The sequence below is a fragment of the Cuculus canorus genome, chromosome 3, assembly GCF_017976375.1.
Source record: "Cuculus canorus isolate bCucCan1 chromosome 3, bCucCan1.pri, whole genome shotgun sequence".
Lineage (NCBI taxonomy): Eukaryota > Metazoa > Chordata > Aves > Cuculiformes > Cuculidae > Cuculus > Cuculus canorus.
In genome coordinates, this window is record NC_071403.1 from 9,912,623 (window position 1) to 9,928,267 (window position 15,645).

At 38.5% G+C, this 15,645-nt stretch overlaps 1 protein-coding gene across 1 annotated transcript in view; it reads right to left on the bottom strand.

Annotated features, from left to right (window-relative positions):
• LOC104065316 (dystonin) overlaps positions 1–15,645 on the bottom strand; it is a 320,467-nt gene that overhangs the window by 15,241 nt on the left and 289,581 nt on the right. Inside the window, 10 exon segments of the mRNA XM_054061292.1 lie at positions 533–695; positions 1,033–1,196; positions 1,996–2,125; positions 2,882–3,070; positions 3,930–4,073; positions 7,470–7,598; positions 8,820–9,014; positions 10,367–10,526; positions 10,839–11,008; positions 15,453–15,572. Coding sequence (XP_053917267.1) covers positions 533–695; positions 1,033–1,196; positions 1,996–2,125; positions 2,882–3,070; positions 3,930–4,073; positions 7,470–7,598; positions 8,820–9,014; positions 10,367–10,526; positions 10,839–11,008; positions 15,453–15,572 — 1,564 coding nt within the window.

Sequence of the window (15,645 nt, forward strand, 5' to 3'; positions counted from 1 at the left end):
CTAAGAAATATTAACCCCTCAGGAAAGCTACAAGTCCCTTGCTTGACATTTTGATCCTTATTATACAGGTATATGAACATGGTCATGGTTCATGGAAATGCCGGTTTAAGAAATTACGTGGTTTCCTTCTATTCCATGTAAGTTCTTTAAAAAAAAGTCATGTGATCTTATGAACCGATTTTGAAAATTATCTATAGGTTTCATAAGGTACATTTTACTATTCTGAATAATTAATGAAACGTGGCTGCAGAAATGACAATCCCAGTACAGTAAACCAGTAAATGATTAATTAGGTAAGAGGATAAATGTGACATTTGTAATCTGATTCACAATGTAAAAGAAACAGAAAGAGTTTACAGAATTCAGAAATGCTTTTTACAAGTAAAAATAATTACAGTTTAAATTAATGACTTCAAAAGGGAAATCTGTGACATTCTAATACAATAAAGCACATACGTTACACTACATCGACAAGAAGACTTCAAGAGATGTTTGTTCGAAGTTCAACATTAAGATAATTTTAAAAGCTTACTTGATGAAAGAATTCCATCGATAAATTCCTGCCTTGTTATCTTTCCATCCTGATCTTTATCAATCCTCCTAAAGAAATCCATCACACGAGACTTCTTATGGTTCATCCAGCGCATGTATTTTTTCCTCCAAATATCAAAATCAAAGTTGGCAAATTCTTTCAGCTTAATAAAAAAAAAAAAAAGAAAGAAAGTACTTTTTTCAGTTGAAATCAATCAATCTAGAAAATCAACAAGAGACATACCGCCTGTGTTCTTTCAAGTAACTGGTTCAAGGACCTATATAAATATTTTAAACATTTTAACTCTCCTCACTTCTAAAATGAGAATGACAGCTCTTAAAGCACATTAAAGTACATGGACCAGTGTCTTCAGCCAGCTGTCATACAATATAGTAAAACAAATATGGAAGTTGTTTACAGTATTTACTGTGTTGACATTTAATCCAAGGCAAATAAAACTATGCCAAAAGCACGTATATTCAGTACAGTCCTTTGCTGACCTCTTCAAGTCTGTCCAAAGCATCATTAAGTTTTCTTCTTCTTTCCAAGGCCAGAAGCCACACTTGCTGCCATTTGCTGACTAAAAGGTTTACCCGGGGATTCTTGGTTTCGATTTGCGTCTGGGCTGCTGACGGATAGATGCCTGGTGTTGGGGAACGCTTCCCTGTTAAAACAGGATAAAAAGTATGAGTCTCACCCAGTTCAAACAAAACAAACATCCACATGAAGGGTACTTGACCTTCCTAAAACTACTCCTTCCTCTCTCAAATAATGAGCCCAAAGCCTGATATGATTCCATTCAATGGATTTATTTGTCTTAGCATCGCTGGGAAGGTGGTTCAAGTACCTTCTGTCTAGACAGAAGCAGCTAGTAGTGGCGGCACTAGTGAAGCTACAGAGATTAAATAACAACCTGGTTGCCCTATACTTTTACCTGGTTGTTTTTACACTTACCCATACACAGAAGCAGGTTCCATGCACGGCTAAGAATAAAGTACAATGGACAAGTACACCTTAAAATACAAAAAGCAATTTCCTCACTTGATGATTCACTTTCCATTCATTGAATACACTTTCTAATTGGATCCATGTGATTTCATAGACAGCAAGAGCAAAATTTTGTCGCTACTTCTTTACGTAAAAGAAGTCATTTGCACTTTCAAATAGTGGTAGATTTGGAAAGATGGAGCACGTGCGCACTCTTGAAGGTTTAATAGCACATGAAAGGCTGCACACTTTAAAAATACATATTTGAGAAGTATAGGGCAAAATTTAAAAATACAAGTCTGCTATGAGAAATCTCCTTACAATGAAAAATGAGAAATAATTAGAAAATTCAGGGAAGAGAATTCCATCCTGTTTCACTCAGAGCTAATTAAACCTGTTAGATTATTAGTAATCTGTTATCTTTATAGACAGAGCAACGGTGTGTGTGACCTGCCCCAAATGACTTCATTACTTACTTCCTGCTCTCCCCTTATCAAGGACAGGAATATGGGATTGTACTGGAGTGGGTTCAAGTGGTTTTCTTTTATAGGTCTTTGTAACTTTATCCACATCAGGTTGTTTTCTGGTCATTTCCTCCATGAATGTCTGCAACCAGATAGAGGTGGTTTTCATTAGCAATACACAAAAGTGACCACATGAATGAAAAACACCTACAATAGCAAAATACCGAATTTATAAGAATGGCACAGAAAGACTCCTACAGTGCCAGCCTCACAAAAAAGACGCAGATAAAGGTTTTGTAGGCAAGAGCAAATGCCAGTTTAAGATTTTAAATCACTTCAGCCTAGCTGTTAAAGGAAGGCCAAAACTAAAACCACCAGTCTGTCAAACCCCTTTATTAATTGTTTACGGTGAGGTAATGTACAACAGAATTTTGACTCTGAATACCCAGGTGTTCCTTGCTGTCCAGACTGCAGTTCACAGAAGTGAGACAGCTCTGGTGCGTCAGCTGGTGTAAGTCTATGAGCATTCACTGCACCAGCAGCTCCCTCTGGCACTTCATAAATGTATTTTGAAATTGAATCATACTGCAACACTAATTCTAAGGCAGCAGCATTATTCTGTATTTCACGTGGAGTTTTTTAATTATTATTATCCCTGTTCCTAGGGGCAGTTGTAGGTTTGCATTTAGAACCACCTGGCACTGAATTTCACCTCTGCGTTGAATAAAATACAAGCAACTCGTACACATGAAACCCACACAACTCGGTGTCTAAAAAGGGATTTGATTATTAGGAGAGACAATAGCTAAGAAGATTCCAGCTTGATTACAAAAGCCTAGATGGGACGCGAGTAACATTTATGGAATGTATAGGACAAGTGTCACTTAACATGCCTTACCTGATGTTCAGCTATAAGTGCTTTAACTTCCTCAATCTCTTGGGGAATAACCTCTTTATCTTTTTCAGTAAGTGTCGTCTCTGCCCACTGCAACCAGGAAAGTAAGGCTTCCAGCAATTCCTGGTTAGCAATAAGTCCAGCCAGAGCTCCTGACAGTTTCTGTTGATGTTGTTTAGCCCATGCTAAGACCTTGATAAAAGAACCAACACATGAGTATGTGTGCATCTAACATGCTTCAAAATGTATTTAAAATTGCTCTGCTAACTGAAAACCCAGAGCTTCCTCCCAGGCCTACTGATGTCTGATTATCACGGGTATTAGATGTAGCAGCTGATCAGTAGAGGTGCAAGAAAACTAGAATTCCTGGTTCAAGACATTTTTTCCCACAGTCAGGATTAGGTGATGTTAAATGCATTAAATAGCACATTCAGGCAACTTAGAATCATAGAGTGGTTTGGGTTGGAAGGGACCTCAAAGATCATCTAATTCCAATCCCCCTTTATCAAAAAAATCACACAGGATTTGGCGCCAGTCTTCCCTGTGGGCACTTCTGAAGCCACACTTTGCTAACATCAGCATTTTGATTGTATTTAAACTTAATATACACAGAAAATACCTTAGCAGCCAAGAATGTGGTTAACAATTAAATAATTTTGAAATCTTCTAGATTAAGAATATGTTGCATTGAAATCCTTCCTAATGCAATTACAAAATGTTTCAAGTTTGCCCTGTGTTATTTTTCCATTGTAACTTTTAGGTTTCTCCCTAGAAACTATTTGCTTTCTTCATATGGGAAGTGTCAGGCAGTATTTCCTTTAATACATACAAATAAAGAAGCTTGACCATCTGCTTTACTTTTTAAAGCCCTCTGAGTTTTAAAATAAAACTTAGGGAAGCCTGGTATTCACATCCATCACTGCAGGTATTTTAAATGTTTAGTTCTCAACAGCTGGATCATTTCTTCCCAGCATAACTATCGTGTCAGTTGTCAGCTATGTTCCAATCAAAGATGGACTGTTGCAATGAAGACAGCTTGACGTATACTGACCTCTTCAAACCTGGCTCTGATGATTGTTATCCAGTGCTTAATGGTAGTGATGGAGTCTGGGTGGCAGATAGCCAGGATAGCTTCCCCCATACTTGTTGCTTTATTCAGTTCTGCCTTTTTCTCTTCCAGTTTCTTCATAAATTCCTAAATCAGAGGTAATAATTGAATTAGAGATTCACAAAATCTGCAAGAGAAACCTGAATGTGTAGCCTGGAAGGCCACAAGTCTCTCAGTTGCTCAAAGATTCAACTTGCAAGACACAAGTTGCATTTGGCTGAGAAAAGTTTCAAGTGTTTAAAAATTCTATTCCACGTTAAGTACTAAATGAAGCTCTAAACATCTTTACACTAGTTTGCCTTTCCTCAAAAGCCCTCCATACTGTAAATACTTGAGACACACACCCTTATTAAAATAAGAAGGAAAAATCACAGCATTTTAGAAGTGCTGTAAATCAAGTATGTGACAGAACCACTATTGGCAACATTTCAGATGACTTAGTTTGTCTGTAAGTCACTGTAGTCCTTCACAATAAAGTATTGAGCTTCTAGCAGAGGCTGGAAATGTCCAGCCATAATTACATGCTCAAACAAGATGATTGAGGACTTCAGAGGCAGCTATAGTAAACTAACACAAATGTGAAAACTCAGCAGCTGAGGGGAAGAGACAGCAAAAACAGGGACAGAGGCTGCTAATTAACCAGCTGTTTCCAGAGGCATTGCCGTGTGGGAAAAATCTTGTAAAAAGCAAAAGGCTGTTTAGAGCTTTAGACATCCAAGCTCATAATCATTGATGTTCCTAAGGAGTCCGGCAGACTGAAGGGTGGCAGGAACAGAATTGGGTGTAGGGAGGAAACGACAAAAATCTGAAGGACTTTTCCCATCCTTTCCATACTTTGCATTTCTTTTTGGTTTTTAGTTTTAATTATTATTACTACCATCAGTTTACTTTTCTGCCTATTTTGTTACCTCTAAACGTTGTGTAAGTCTGTGAATCTTTGTGAGCACCCTTACCCGGAACTGTCAACATCTCTCAGTGAGTACCGAGTGGAGTCTCTTGGTACACCCCTTAAACTTCGCAAAACCAGATTATACAATGACTTATAATGACATCATCCTGTGCCTTTACAAAGTAAATACAAAGCCATTGTGAAATAAAATTGTAAAAGTAACAATCACTTCTACTTTGTTCTAAAAGCCTGCAATAGGTAGGCTGGATATTCAAAGATATCCATAACTAACTGATTGTGTCTTAAGCTTTAATTAATGTCAGATTATAAGGCCCAATCACAACAGCAGTTCTTTCATAAAAATGCAAGAATTATTCCAACATTTCAGTTCAAAGTGTTTTTGGAAAAGCCGAGGTGGGTTGTAGTGAGAGATCACCAAATTAAGCCAGGGCCAGGAGGAAAACCAGCAACATCATCATCGTTTTTCCCTGCGCAACTATACTAGAATATCTCAAAATCTACGTCTATGATACACTACATACTTTATTAAGCTTTCACTCAGTAAAGGATATTAATTGTATTGAATTCTGTGGCATATCCAATTATATAAGTACACTTACAAGAGAGGAGATGGGATGCTTCTCATTAACTAATGCAGTGCATTAACCCATTATAACTCTCAGTCCCCAGAGGGGATGGCGAGTGACGGCAAACTCACTGCACAAGGTGGTAGAATTCATTACATCATGTGCAGTACTCAAGAAAAGAAAAATAAGTGACACGCATAAAGATGGACCATGTGGATAAGATATCACCCTGAAGAAACCTTTCAACACACAGCTGGAAATAAATGCACTAAAACTATTTTACAAGAATCACAGTGATAAATATGAAATGTACACTCCTTTTATGTAAATAATATCATAGTCATACTTTTTATATTAATATTGCAACATTATAATACAGACATGGTGTTTAAAACTAATATAATACATTATGTTTCCCATATTTTCTTTTTTTTCCTTCTTGAAAGCTAGTGCTATAAGTGTAAGAGCAGAGACCACTCGTTCAAGGAAGGTTTTGCTGTGTGTACTTATTTAGTGGTAAAGCAGCAGTGCCACAATCTTTCTTAGCTTGACAATTTCTGTATTTTTATTATTTCTTATTTTATTATTTATTATTTGGCCTTTAAGAAGAAAATGTGGATGGGAGAACATCTTCTAAAGCCTACTAAAAAAAATTAAGTACAATACAGCCACACCTAACACTGAGACTAGCTGTGTTGTGCCAGTGATTATTCTCCCCAGCTGGACAGCATTTCTTAGAGACAAACTTTGCTTCAGTTTGAAGTCATGCTTCAGCTTTGAAAACACAAGGTTTGAACTTTTGTACAGCAATATTTTGCTAATCAGTCTACATTGCAGAGAAAGAAATGTAAGATTTTTTTTCCCCCCATAATGATTTCAGTGGACCTAAGATTTCATTCAGAAACGTTCTTTCCTCCACATTCAGGAGGTCAAATAATTAAATAAAAGGAAACTGGTGAGGCACATGTGAAGGGAAAGGCAGCTAAAAGACTAATTTGATTGCATCAGAGACAGCAGGTTGCTACTGCCAACGTTAGTCAGCATGCACTGATGCAAACGTACATTTGCCCGCTAAAGAATGGCACCCAGTTCCCAGGGCCCTACAGTAAATCTGAAAACTTTTTAATAAAACCATTGCGGCGTTTGAGTACCTTGAAAACTCCTTAGTTAAGAACCATTTGATAGACATACCCTGCACACACTCCCTCCTCTGTGCAATAATATTCCCAATCTCTATTTAAACAGGATGCTTTTCCACTCTCTGTTTCATAAGTTTTGTTACCAGTTTCTTCAGAGTAATGATGAACAAATCCATTACTCTTATAATTTGTTCTATTACATTGTGGGCACTGCATTCTTGGTTCTATCACTACCGCACTTAGGAGTTTTGAGTAGGCTCAAATGTACGTTTGCAGCCTCCTGTTCAAACAGTGACAATACGACCTTACTTAGCCCTTTTCCCATTTCATTAGTGCAAAGTTAGTTTGATGGCCTATAAACTAGAAATACCTATGGCACTGCAATATTTCAGTACCCAACGCACATGAAGCATGCCAGCGTGCTGTTTCACCATAACAGAATGTTAATGGATGATAACATCATTCTGCTGACATTTACAGATGACCCTGAAAGAAGAGGATATGCTATTTTCGCTCAGTGGTGCTAAGATAGGTATACTTTTGCTACTGTAGCAGTCTGTGTTATAATTGTCAGGCAGCATATATTTCATACAGGGGTTTGTACCTGTCTCTAAGTGTTTACAGCAGCTTTCTAGAGACCCATTATTTTGTTTGTAAGCCAAGACGACTGAAAAACAAGAGCCCAACACTGGTATGGGCATCAAATAGTCCACTCGATGACACTTCTAGCTTCTCTACAGAAACAGCTGCAAAACCAAACACTGAATGCTGGATATGACTACACTGGATAGACTTTGACTCCTTTCTTTTATTCTACTCTCTAACAGATCTATTAGATGAACACGACTCGCTTCATTTTCTTGCTTACCCTGTGCTGCTCTATCAGTGTACGCAAGGCCTCTTCGTCATCTGGAAGGACCCCATGGAAACGAAGAGCCTGCTCCGCCTCTGCCATCCACTCTAAAAGAGCATGGACAACAGAATGGAATTCTTCTGCCTGTTAAAACACAAGGAATAGTCATGGTCACTCACGAGATCTGACAGACACGCTGCAGCTTACATGAGGAGACTGAGCCCACATTTGGAGTCATTAATCAGGCAACAGTACTGGCACATTAACTTTCCATTAAAAAGTCAATGATATATAGTGCTACATTTTCATAACTCTAAAAATATCTCACGCTTCCCAAAAAAATTATAGAAAGCCTAAAAGCCTGTTCATGCTTTTAGCCATCTGATTTATGGTGTATCTGCAGCTCAGTTGAGAATGTCATGCCTTTATGCTGACAAATTACATGGGAGGTGCTTCCACAGAGCAGCTGGAGAGATGAGAACTGTATTTTCTGCACAGCCTAAATCATCAGTTAGGCAAAATTAACTGACAGCCTGTTAGTGAGTGATCCTTTTATGTCTGGAGAAAAGAAAGTTCCACCTTTGGGCAAAACCATATTCGGCCACAGCTAGTGTTTGAGGTAGCTCAGGATTGTGTCTGCCAAGAGACCAAAGAGATGGAAAAACAGTACCCTGGGAAAAGCAGGGCAGGAATTTTGTACACAGTGAATAAATAACTATTGCACAAGTCCCATCGTAGCATCAACAGAAGTCAGCATATCTTCACAGAGCTGTACATCCATATTATCTCAGGTTTGGAAACAATACAGACCCATTTAGTTGGGATCGGTACGAGCCAATAGTGCCATACATACGTCCATACACACACTGTTCTAGCTCCTCTGTGCACTCGGCACAGCTCCATTTTTCCTGCAATGTACTCCACCACGCACTGCAATTGTGCCAAGGTAAACAAGTCTTCAGTACACAAATTTACTTCTCTCCAATAAGACACAAAGGACATAACTATGACTGTAACCTCCAGTTTCCTGTGAAGGGGGCATAGTTCTCAATCACCCTTCATGCCTGACTGTAACTTCATTGACCTCCTTCGATGGTAAGGTCTTTGAAACATTTGTGTTGCATTTGTGGTACAGACTAATAACAACAACAATTACAAATGCTAAGAGGCATCATTTACGTGCTGTGGTAAAGGGATGGAGACAAGGTAAGAAATGCATGAGCAAGAAAATGAGCATTTTCAAAAGACATTAAATGAAATCAAATGACATGAAAGGAAAATGAAACTAAATTTTTGGCAACTAGATTGTAAGATATTTTCTCTGCTTCTCAGAAAGTACATGTAGCACCAATAGGACTCCTCTACCTGCCGAAGAGCCTGCTCCAGTCGCGTTTGCTTGGATACTGACAAGGCACAAACTGTCTCCCAGCGAGTGCTTAGCTCCTGCATTTGGACTTTGACCCAGGAAGAGTCATCACGGCTGCCTTCTATCAGCTCTCTGGCAGAGCGCTTCAGAGCCTGGACACTGCTCGTTCTTTTTCCCAGCTCCTTCTGGAAAACCTAGGCACAATAAAATGCAATTAATATGTTTGATCCGTTAATGTATAATAATGCAAAGAGAAACAAGATAATACCGGTTATAAGACAAAATAAAAACATGGATTTAGTTCAATCAAGTGTTAACTCCATCAGAGACTCGAAACGCACAAGTTCTGCTCATTAGATTCCAGGTACAGGTATTTATCCTGTTGTAATAAAACTGAAATACAGTAGGTAAATGTCAGGCAGATCCTGAGAACCCATCCTGATGCAATGCACGGGAAATTTAGCCTTCTTACCACCCTGGCTTTACTCTCTTTATCAAAGCAATTGATCTGACACACTTCATTAACAGGCAAGATTGCTGCGGCAGGAAGAGATCAGCTAAAACGCTAACAATAAAGGAGAAGGTTTAAAAATCATAAAAAATAGAACCAAAACCTTGTCTGGGGGTCTGACTATAAGGCTGTAGATTGCCACATATTCAAGTATTTATGCAAGAGCATGTTCATGTGTGCAGATGGAATAAACTTCATTTACAAAAAGGAAGGAATTACAGTACACCATGGCACTGACTGTGACTTAGTTGTGATACGCAACGGGATTTCAGAAGCAATTCCAGTATATTTCAAGGTAATTTTTATAGATGACCCATGGTTTTTTCCCACAAAGGACAAAATCTCCTCCTCATTGAACAGTCACTGGAAGATGAACTGAGGTACCTTCTCACCTCAAAAGCCTCCCAGGCTCCAGAGCTCCAACTACACGAAGCCTTTGCAACAGCAGTAACTTCAACAGTTATTTCATTCAACATACTGAACTACAAAACTGGGATCCAGAGGCACAGGAATACATCTCCTACTTGCTCCCATCTCCAAAAACGCTTCAGTAACAACATACTGCCGCTTGTCAGCGTAGGCTGCTCGGGCCACAGTCTAGTTGTATACCCCCGTGTATAACTTAGGCATTTGCTACTACCTTTCTCCGGGAATATAGCAGCCCTGCAGGTTTGAAAGGTCGGTGGATGTACTAAATTAAAAGCCCGGTATCCCCCAAAGAATTTCAGTAAAACATTTTTTGCCACCTCTTGCTCCTGTACACAAATTCATAAATGCACACTTGTGATTTTTGACGATATTCATAAATACACAGGACAGCTACAGTAAACAGAATATATCAATGCTAATTGATGTCAATGAGCCACTAACGGTTTCCTTCCACACTAATTTTACAGCATTTTCCATTGCTGATGACATGCTTGTATTATAAAACTATTCTCTTTTTCTAAAAATTACAGAATGGCCACATAAAGATGGCATTAAAATGCTACTCTTATGAGCAGCCCAGTAATTAAAATATATTTTTGGAATTACCTTGTGATTATCGATCAAGTTCATCACTAAATCACTGTCTCCATGTACAGGCTGGTCTTCCGCCAGCTGAGGTTCAACTTTGTATAACCAGTCAATGAGAGCTTGCAGAGCATCAGTAAATTGTCCCGAAAATAACAGGGCTTCTTCCAGTTTATTTTGTCTGGGTGGGGAAGAACATTCACACACACAAAATAATCATTCAGCCACTTCCAAGAAAATTTTTCAGCTTAAAACAGCAATAACTAAGAGCTTTAAATCAGTGCTTCTCTTTTTAAGTAGTGGGAGCATTATCCCTTCTGCCCCCCATCTTCATCCATACCATCAAGAAAGTGTGCTTTTCTAGTATTTTACTGCTTAGGTGCTCTTAATTATCAAATGAAGTAGCCACTCTGGATTTACTTTTACACAGAAGCCAAAAGAATTCTCCTAAACCTTCTTATGTGGTGAATAATTAAGATCGGTTTTCATTTACCTTTCCACTGATTTTCCACAAATTGTATCCCACTTATCCCTTAGTTCACTCAGCATATCATCAAGTTTCAAATTGTCATCAGCCAGGGTTGTCTTCTCTTTCAAGGAGCGTCCAGTCCTATTCGTGGCATCATACACGGAATGTTTGGCACCAAGAGATTTCTGGAATTCCTATATAAATGGAAGAAAAAGAAAATAGCATATAGCACTAACTAGTTACTGGCCACAGTTAATTAATCTTTGACACTTACAATGGAAATTTTAAATGTTACTGCAAGAAAATGTTAAGATTACTGCAAAATTTCTAGTCTGCTAGTGCCACAGTGCACCTGAAATTCCATGGGGCTTGACACTAGCAGAGTCCTTGCCTTTTGTCCCTCTCTGGGAACGCAGCTCTGCGTCTACTGAAACAACTTCTGAGAAATCCCTCTTTCTGTGAGTGCAATGATTCCTGTCGTACAACAATATTCCTAAATTTCAGCAAGGGGCTGCCTGGCACTCAAAAGAAGGTGAAAGAACTGCTACTTTGGGAGCCAGGAACTGAGCAGTCTTCACACAACCTTTTCACACACTAAGATTTCAAGCCAGTGTAGAGCATCCCAAAGGCTACAAAGGTCATTCTACTTTAGCTCAGTATGGTTAAGCTGGGAAACCTCCAACCACAAGCATTTAACCCCCTAATTAGGAAGAATTGTATGTCAAAAAGCATAAAGATTCAGGCATAAGAGGCAGTCAGGTGACAACATGGGCTGGAAGTTGTGCTCCGAAGCAGATTTCTGTGATCCAGAGACCTTAAAAAATGGCAGTAGAAGTTGTATCTGCCTGCCAGCTCCGACAGCTCCTTCTGCACAGAGCCTCTGAAAGCTTTGCACAGGCACAGAGGAGCACACAGAGACACAGCTCATCTGATACCATTGAGAAGTTAACGAACTGACATGGTGAATAATTACAAGAAGGAACACTGCCGAAAGACAAAATCAGCACTACACAGAAGCTCTTAAACAGCAGCAATGCTAAAAGTGTTTTATTTCATACCTTCACGAACTGCTAGCAGGAAATTCATTTAAAAAAAACCCAAAACAACAAAATCACAAGTTTGCTTTAGGAAACTCACAGAACCAAATGAATTTTATTTTGTCACAAAAAATATTAAGCCAAAATGGCCTCAAGCTGCGCCAGGGGAGGTTCAGACTGGATATCAGAAAAAAAAAAAAATTCACAGAAAGGGTCATCAGGCACTGGCAGAGGCTGCCCAGGGAGGGTGTTGGGTTCCCATCTCTGGAGGTATTTAAAAGACAGGTAGATGAGGTGCTCAGGGACATTGTTTAGTGGCAGACAGGAATGGTTGGACTCGATGATCTATGAGGTCTTTTCCAACCTAGCAATTCTATGATTCTATGAAAAGAGTTTTGCTCAGTGTTTGCTGAAACAGATTTTCATCTGATTCTCAGAGCAACGTTCAGTATCATCGCATTCAAGTTCCAGTGATTCCTCAGGGTATGTAAAGATTGCAAGGATTCCTTATGGCTACTGCTGGCACGTACGTGCCTGCTCACCTCCAACTAGCAAGCTGTTTCCAGATAGCTTACACCATCCTGCGCCACGGTAGCTCACAACTCTTCCACTGACTTTCCCATGTGTCCACAGAGTCATCTGCTCTTTTTAGGTGTGAATGTGCATCAGGGAAAGCTCAAGTGGAATGTAGGTGTCTTAAGCAGGAGGTAGACATTGGGTTATGCCACGTGGACAGTACGACAATTTTACTTAGAGTGATTCAAGGTTCCTTTCTTTTAAGACTTACTTGTTATTATGCACTGTACTGTCTTTACTTTAGGATTATTTCAGGATCCAGAGGGACCCAAGGATCAAAATTTATAAATTGATCAGAAAAACAAAAAGAAAAGGGCAGCATTTGTTTTGGAATTCACTATTTCCTTACGGTCCTTTCATTTTCCTCATATTAAAAAAACAAGGAAACACACTTAAAGAACGAATAAAAACACCACCGTCAAACTAGAACTACAATAAAAATAAAAATAATTTTCGAAGTGAAAATAACCAGTTCTTTATAAAAGTTCCTTTAATACAAACAATATGTCTGTGCTCCTTTTATTTGATGGGGTTTATTAACTACTTAGCACTATCTGCACAGAATTATTTGATTTGCACAAGGAAACACAATGAAATTGCTGCCAGAGAAGGCTCATACAAGAAAAAAGATTTAAAAGTGAACAAAGGGTTGCAGTCAATTCATTCTTTTTAAAGATACACATACTACATCATACCTACTTTCATTTGATTTCATAGAGGTGTAACTGAGAATAGATTTTGGTTTAAGCTGCCCTGCCAGGAGCAGACAGGCAAGACGAACAAAATCTCAGTTAATTAACTACCTACCTTCCAAGGAAGATGGGAACATACCGATAAAAATAACCAGGTTCATATAAATCTACTGTAAAGAACATGCAGCATTAGCACAGGTATGGATTGGGCGACCTAGTAAGGGTTTTTCCATTCCTGACTGACTAAAAATGAGAAAAAATTGCTGATAAGCAGACCATGAATAACCCCCAAAAGTCCCTGGCAATGCTCTAGATATGAGTGAGAAAGAAAACCTATTATCTTGGCTTTTTCTCATTCAGAGACTTTTTTTTTTCTTTTTTTGGCAGTAACAACTGGCAAAGAGCGAGTCCAAATTATTGCTTACAGCACACACACAGCACACATTCAGTTCAGACAGCAAAATCGTTAACTAAATGGAGCAAGGAAACCTTCAAGGCTGGACAGAAAAGAGAAAGACAGATGCAGGGGGTATATTTGGAAGTGGAAGGAAAAGACTCAAAATACAAGGAAGGACATTGCAGTGTTGGGAGGCTTGACAGCTCATTAAAAAACAATTGAGTTGATTTCTTGGGGGGTAGTTTGAAGTTTAAAGTTACAAAGTTCACAGAACTGCCTCTCTCACACACATTTGTCACCTTCCTCCAAATCACCACTTTCAATCCTCATATCCCCGTGATACATTACATCCCATTCCTTAATGAGAAATCAGATTCAAGCAATTCAAGCAATTCAAGCAGGCATCTTATATGAAAAGATGCTGGAGAAAAGTTATCATTGAGAGAAGTGATAAGTACGACAATCCATGTGAGGAAGCTTGGGCGTATAAAACATAGTGCTGTAGGTAAAAAGAACAAGTGGGATTATCAAATTTAACATGTCAGAAGAGGGCAGGACAATAAAGGTACAGAGTCAAACCTCAGGACCTCAAAGGACCCCAAAAGACCTTAAAGCAAAGTCTCAACACATTGACCACACTTGTGAGGAGTTAGAACTTTATATAAAGAGAAGAGAGGAGTGAAAGGATTAAAAGGCTGACAATGTCAGAGAAGACAAGAAAGACTATCTTAAAAGAGAGACTTCACATTTGCAGAATATAAATGCAGGTTTTATCTAAAAGTTTTAACAGCAAAAATAGGTAAAACTATTTCTGCCTGAGCAACAGCCAACTCTCTCGTATTAAAGGAGAATATTTTCCGCAACGATAAACAATACTTAAATCATTACGTAAACTGAGAGATGATATAAATACAAAGCAGACTGATGCAGTAACGAATCATTAATATACATGGCAAAACTTGTCAGAGGTAAATGCAATCACCAGAAGCTATACTGAGATGGAAAAATTCAGTATGCAAACCCTTAGGGATATTGTGCAGAATAAAAAAAATAGGAGTAAATGGAGACAGTAAAACTGACATGAAAAAGAAGAAGAAAATATATGCCAAAATGTAGAAAAATGAATTATCTTTCAGTGCTCTGTCTCTGATGAAATTGTTTCAAGATAAACTGTGAGACAAAGTCTGTCTCTGAGGATTCTACTACTCGCCCACTTCATCCTCAGTAATATATTATTCTAGGCTCTTTACAAAAGTAAAAATGAAGTAAAGACTTCTGTCCTCCCTTTTGCTTTGTGTTTGATGGAACTACAGAGTTTTTACATTATCATTATTTGTTTGAAAAGCCAGGTCAGTCAGGGAGATTTTCACATTTTCACCTACAGTAGCGGGGTTTGTGGAAAGCTGGTCCTGGAATTTTGAATTCCACTAAGAGAAACAACCTTTTATACTAACAGTCTAATTGTACTTTTTAGAGAATTTCATTTATATTTCCCACTTGACATAAAAAACAACTGCCAATCAAAATACAAGATTATTTTTCAGTTTTGAGGTGGTCCTGTAGAGTATTGAAAGGAAAATCTCAACTCAAATAACTGGATGGCAAGCCTGCGGTTTAAGGACTGAAAAACACATGTAAGGAAAACTCTTTAGAGGTTCCTATTCTGAGATAGTGTTACTTTGTTTTTAAAATATTTCCATGGTGCTTTATTATTATGTCTTTCCTCTTCTTAGGTAACCATTCCCCCACAGATCAGGTACTGTGAAAAGTTTTTTTTTTCCCTCCCCACCTTTAACACATCACCCCTTCATCTGATGTGATTAAGCACTCCGTAGTGGGTCCACAAGCGTAGTTCCTTTGCTGATGGAATAGTATAAGGCTGATAGACCTACCCATAACTCTCTGGGCACTTTGCATTTTATCACTCACTACTCACCTTATGTTGTGCAAGCTGCATCTTTATTTTGTCAGGGTCATTTGCAATTTCAAGATCTGAGTTCAAAGATTTCTCTGACTCTTCCAGCCATTCCATAAGTTTGTGCCAGGCTTCATGGAACTGCAAGGAAGTGAGATTTGCATGGATTTTAAAATTCACTGGTTCATAAAATAATCTGAAAGCATTAAATCCC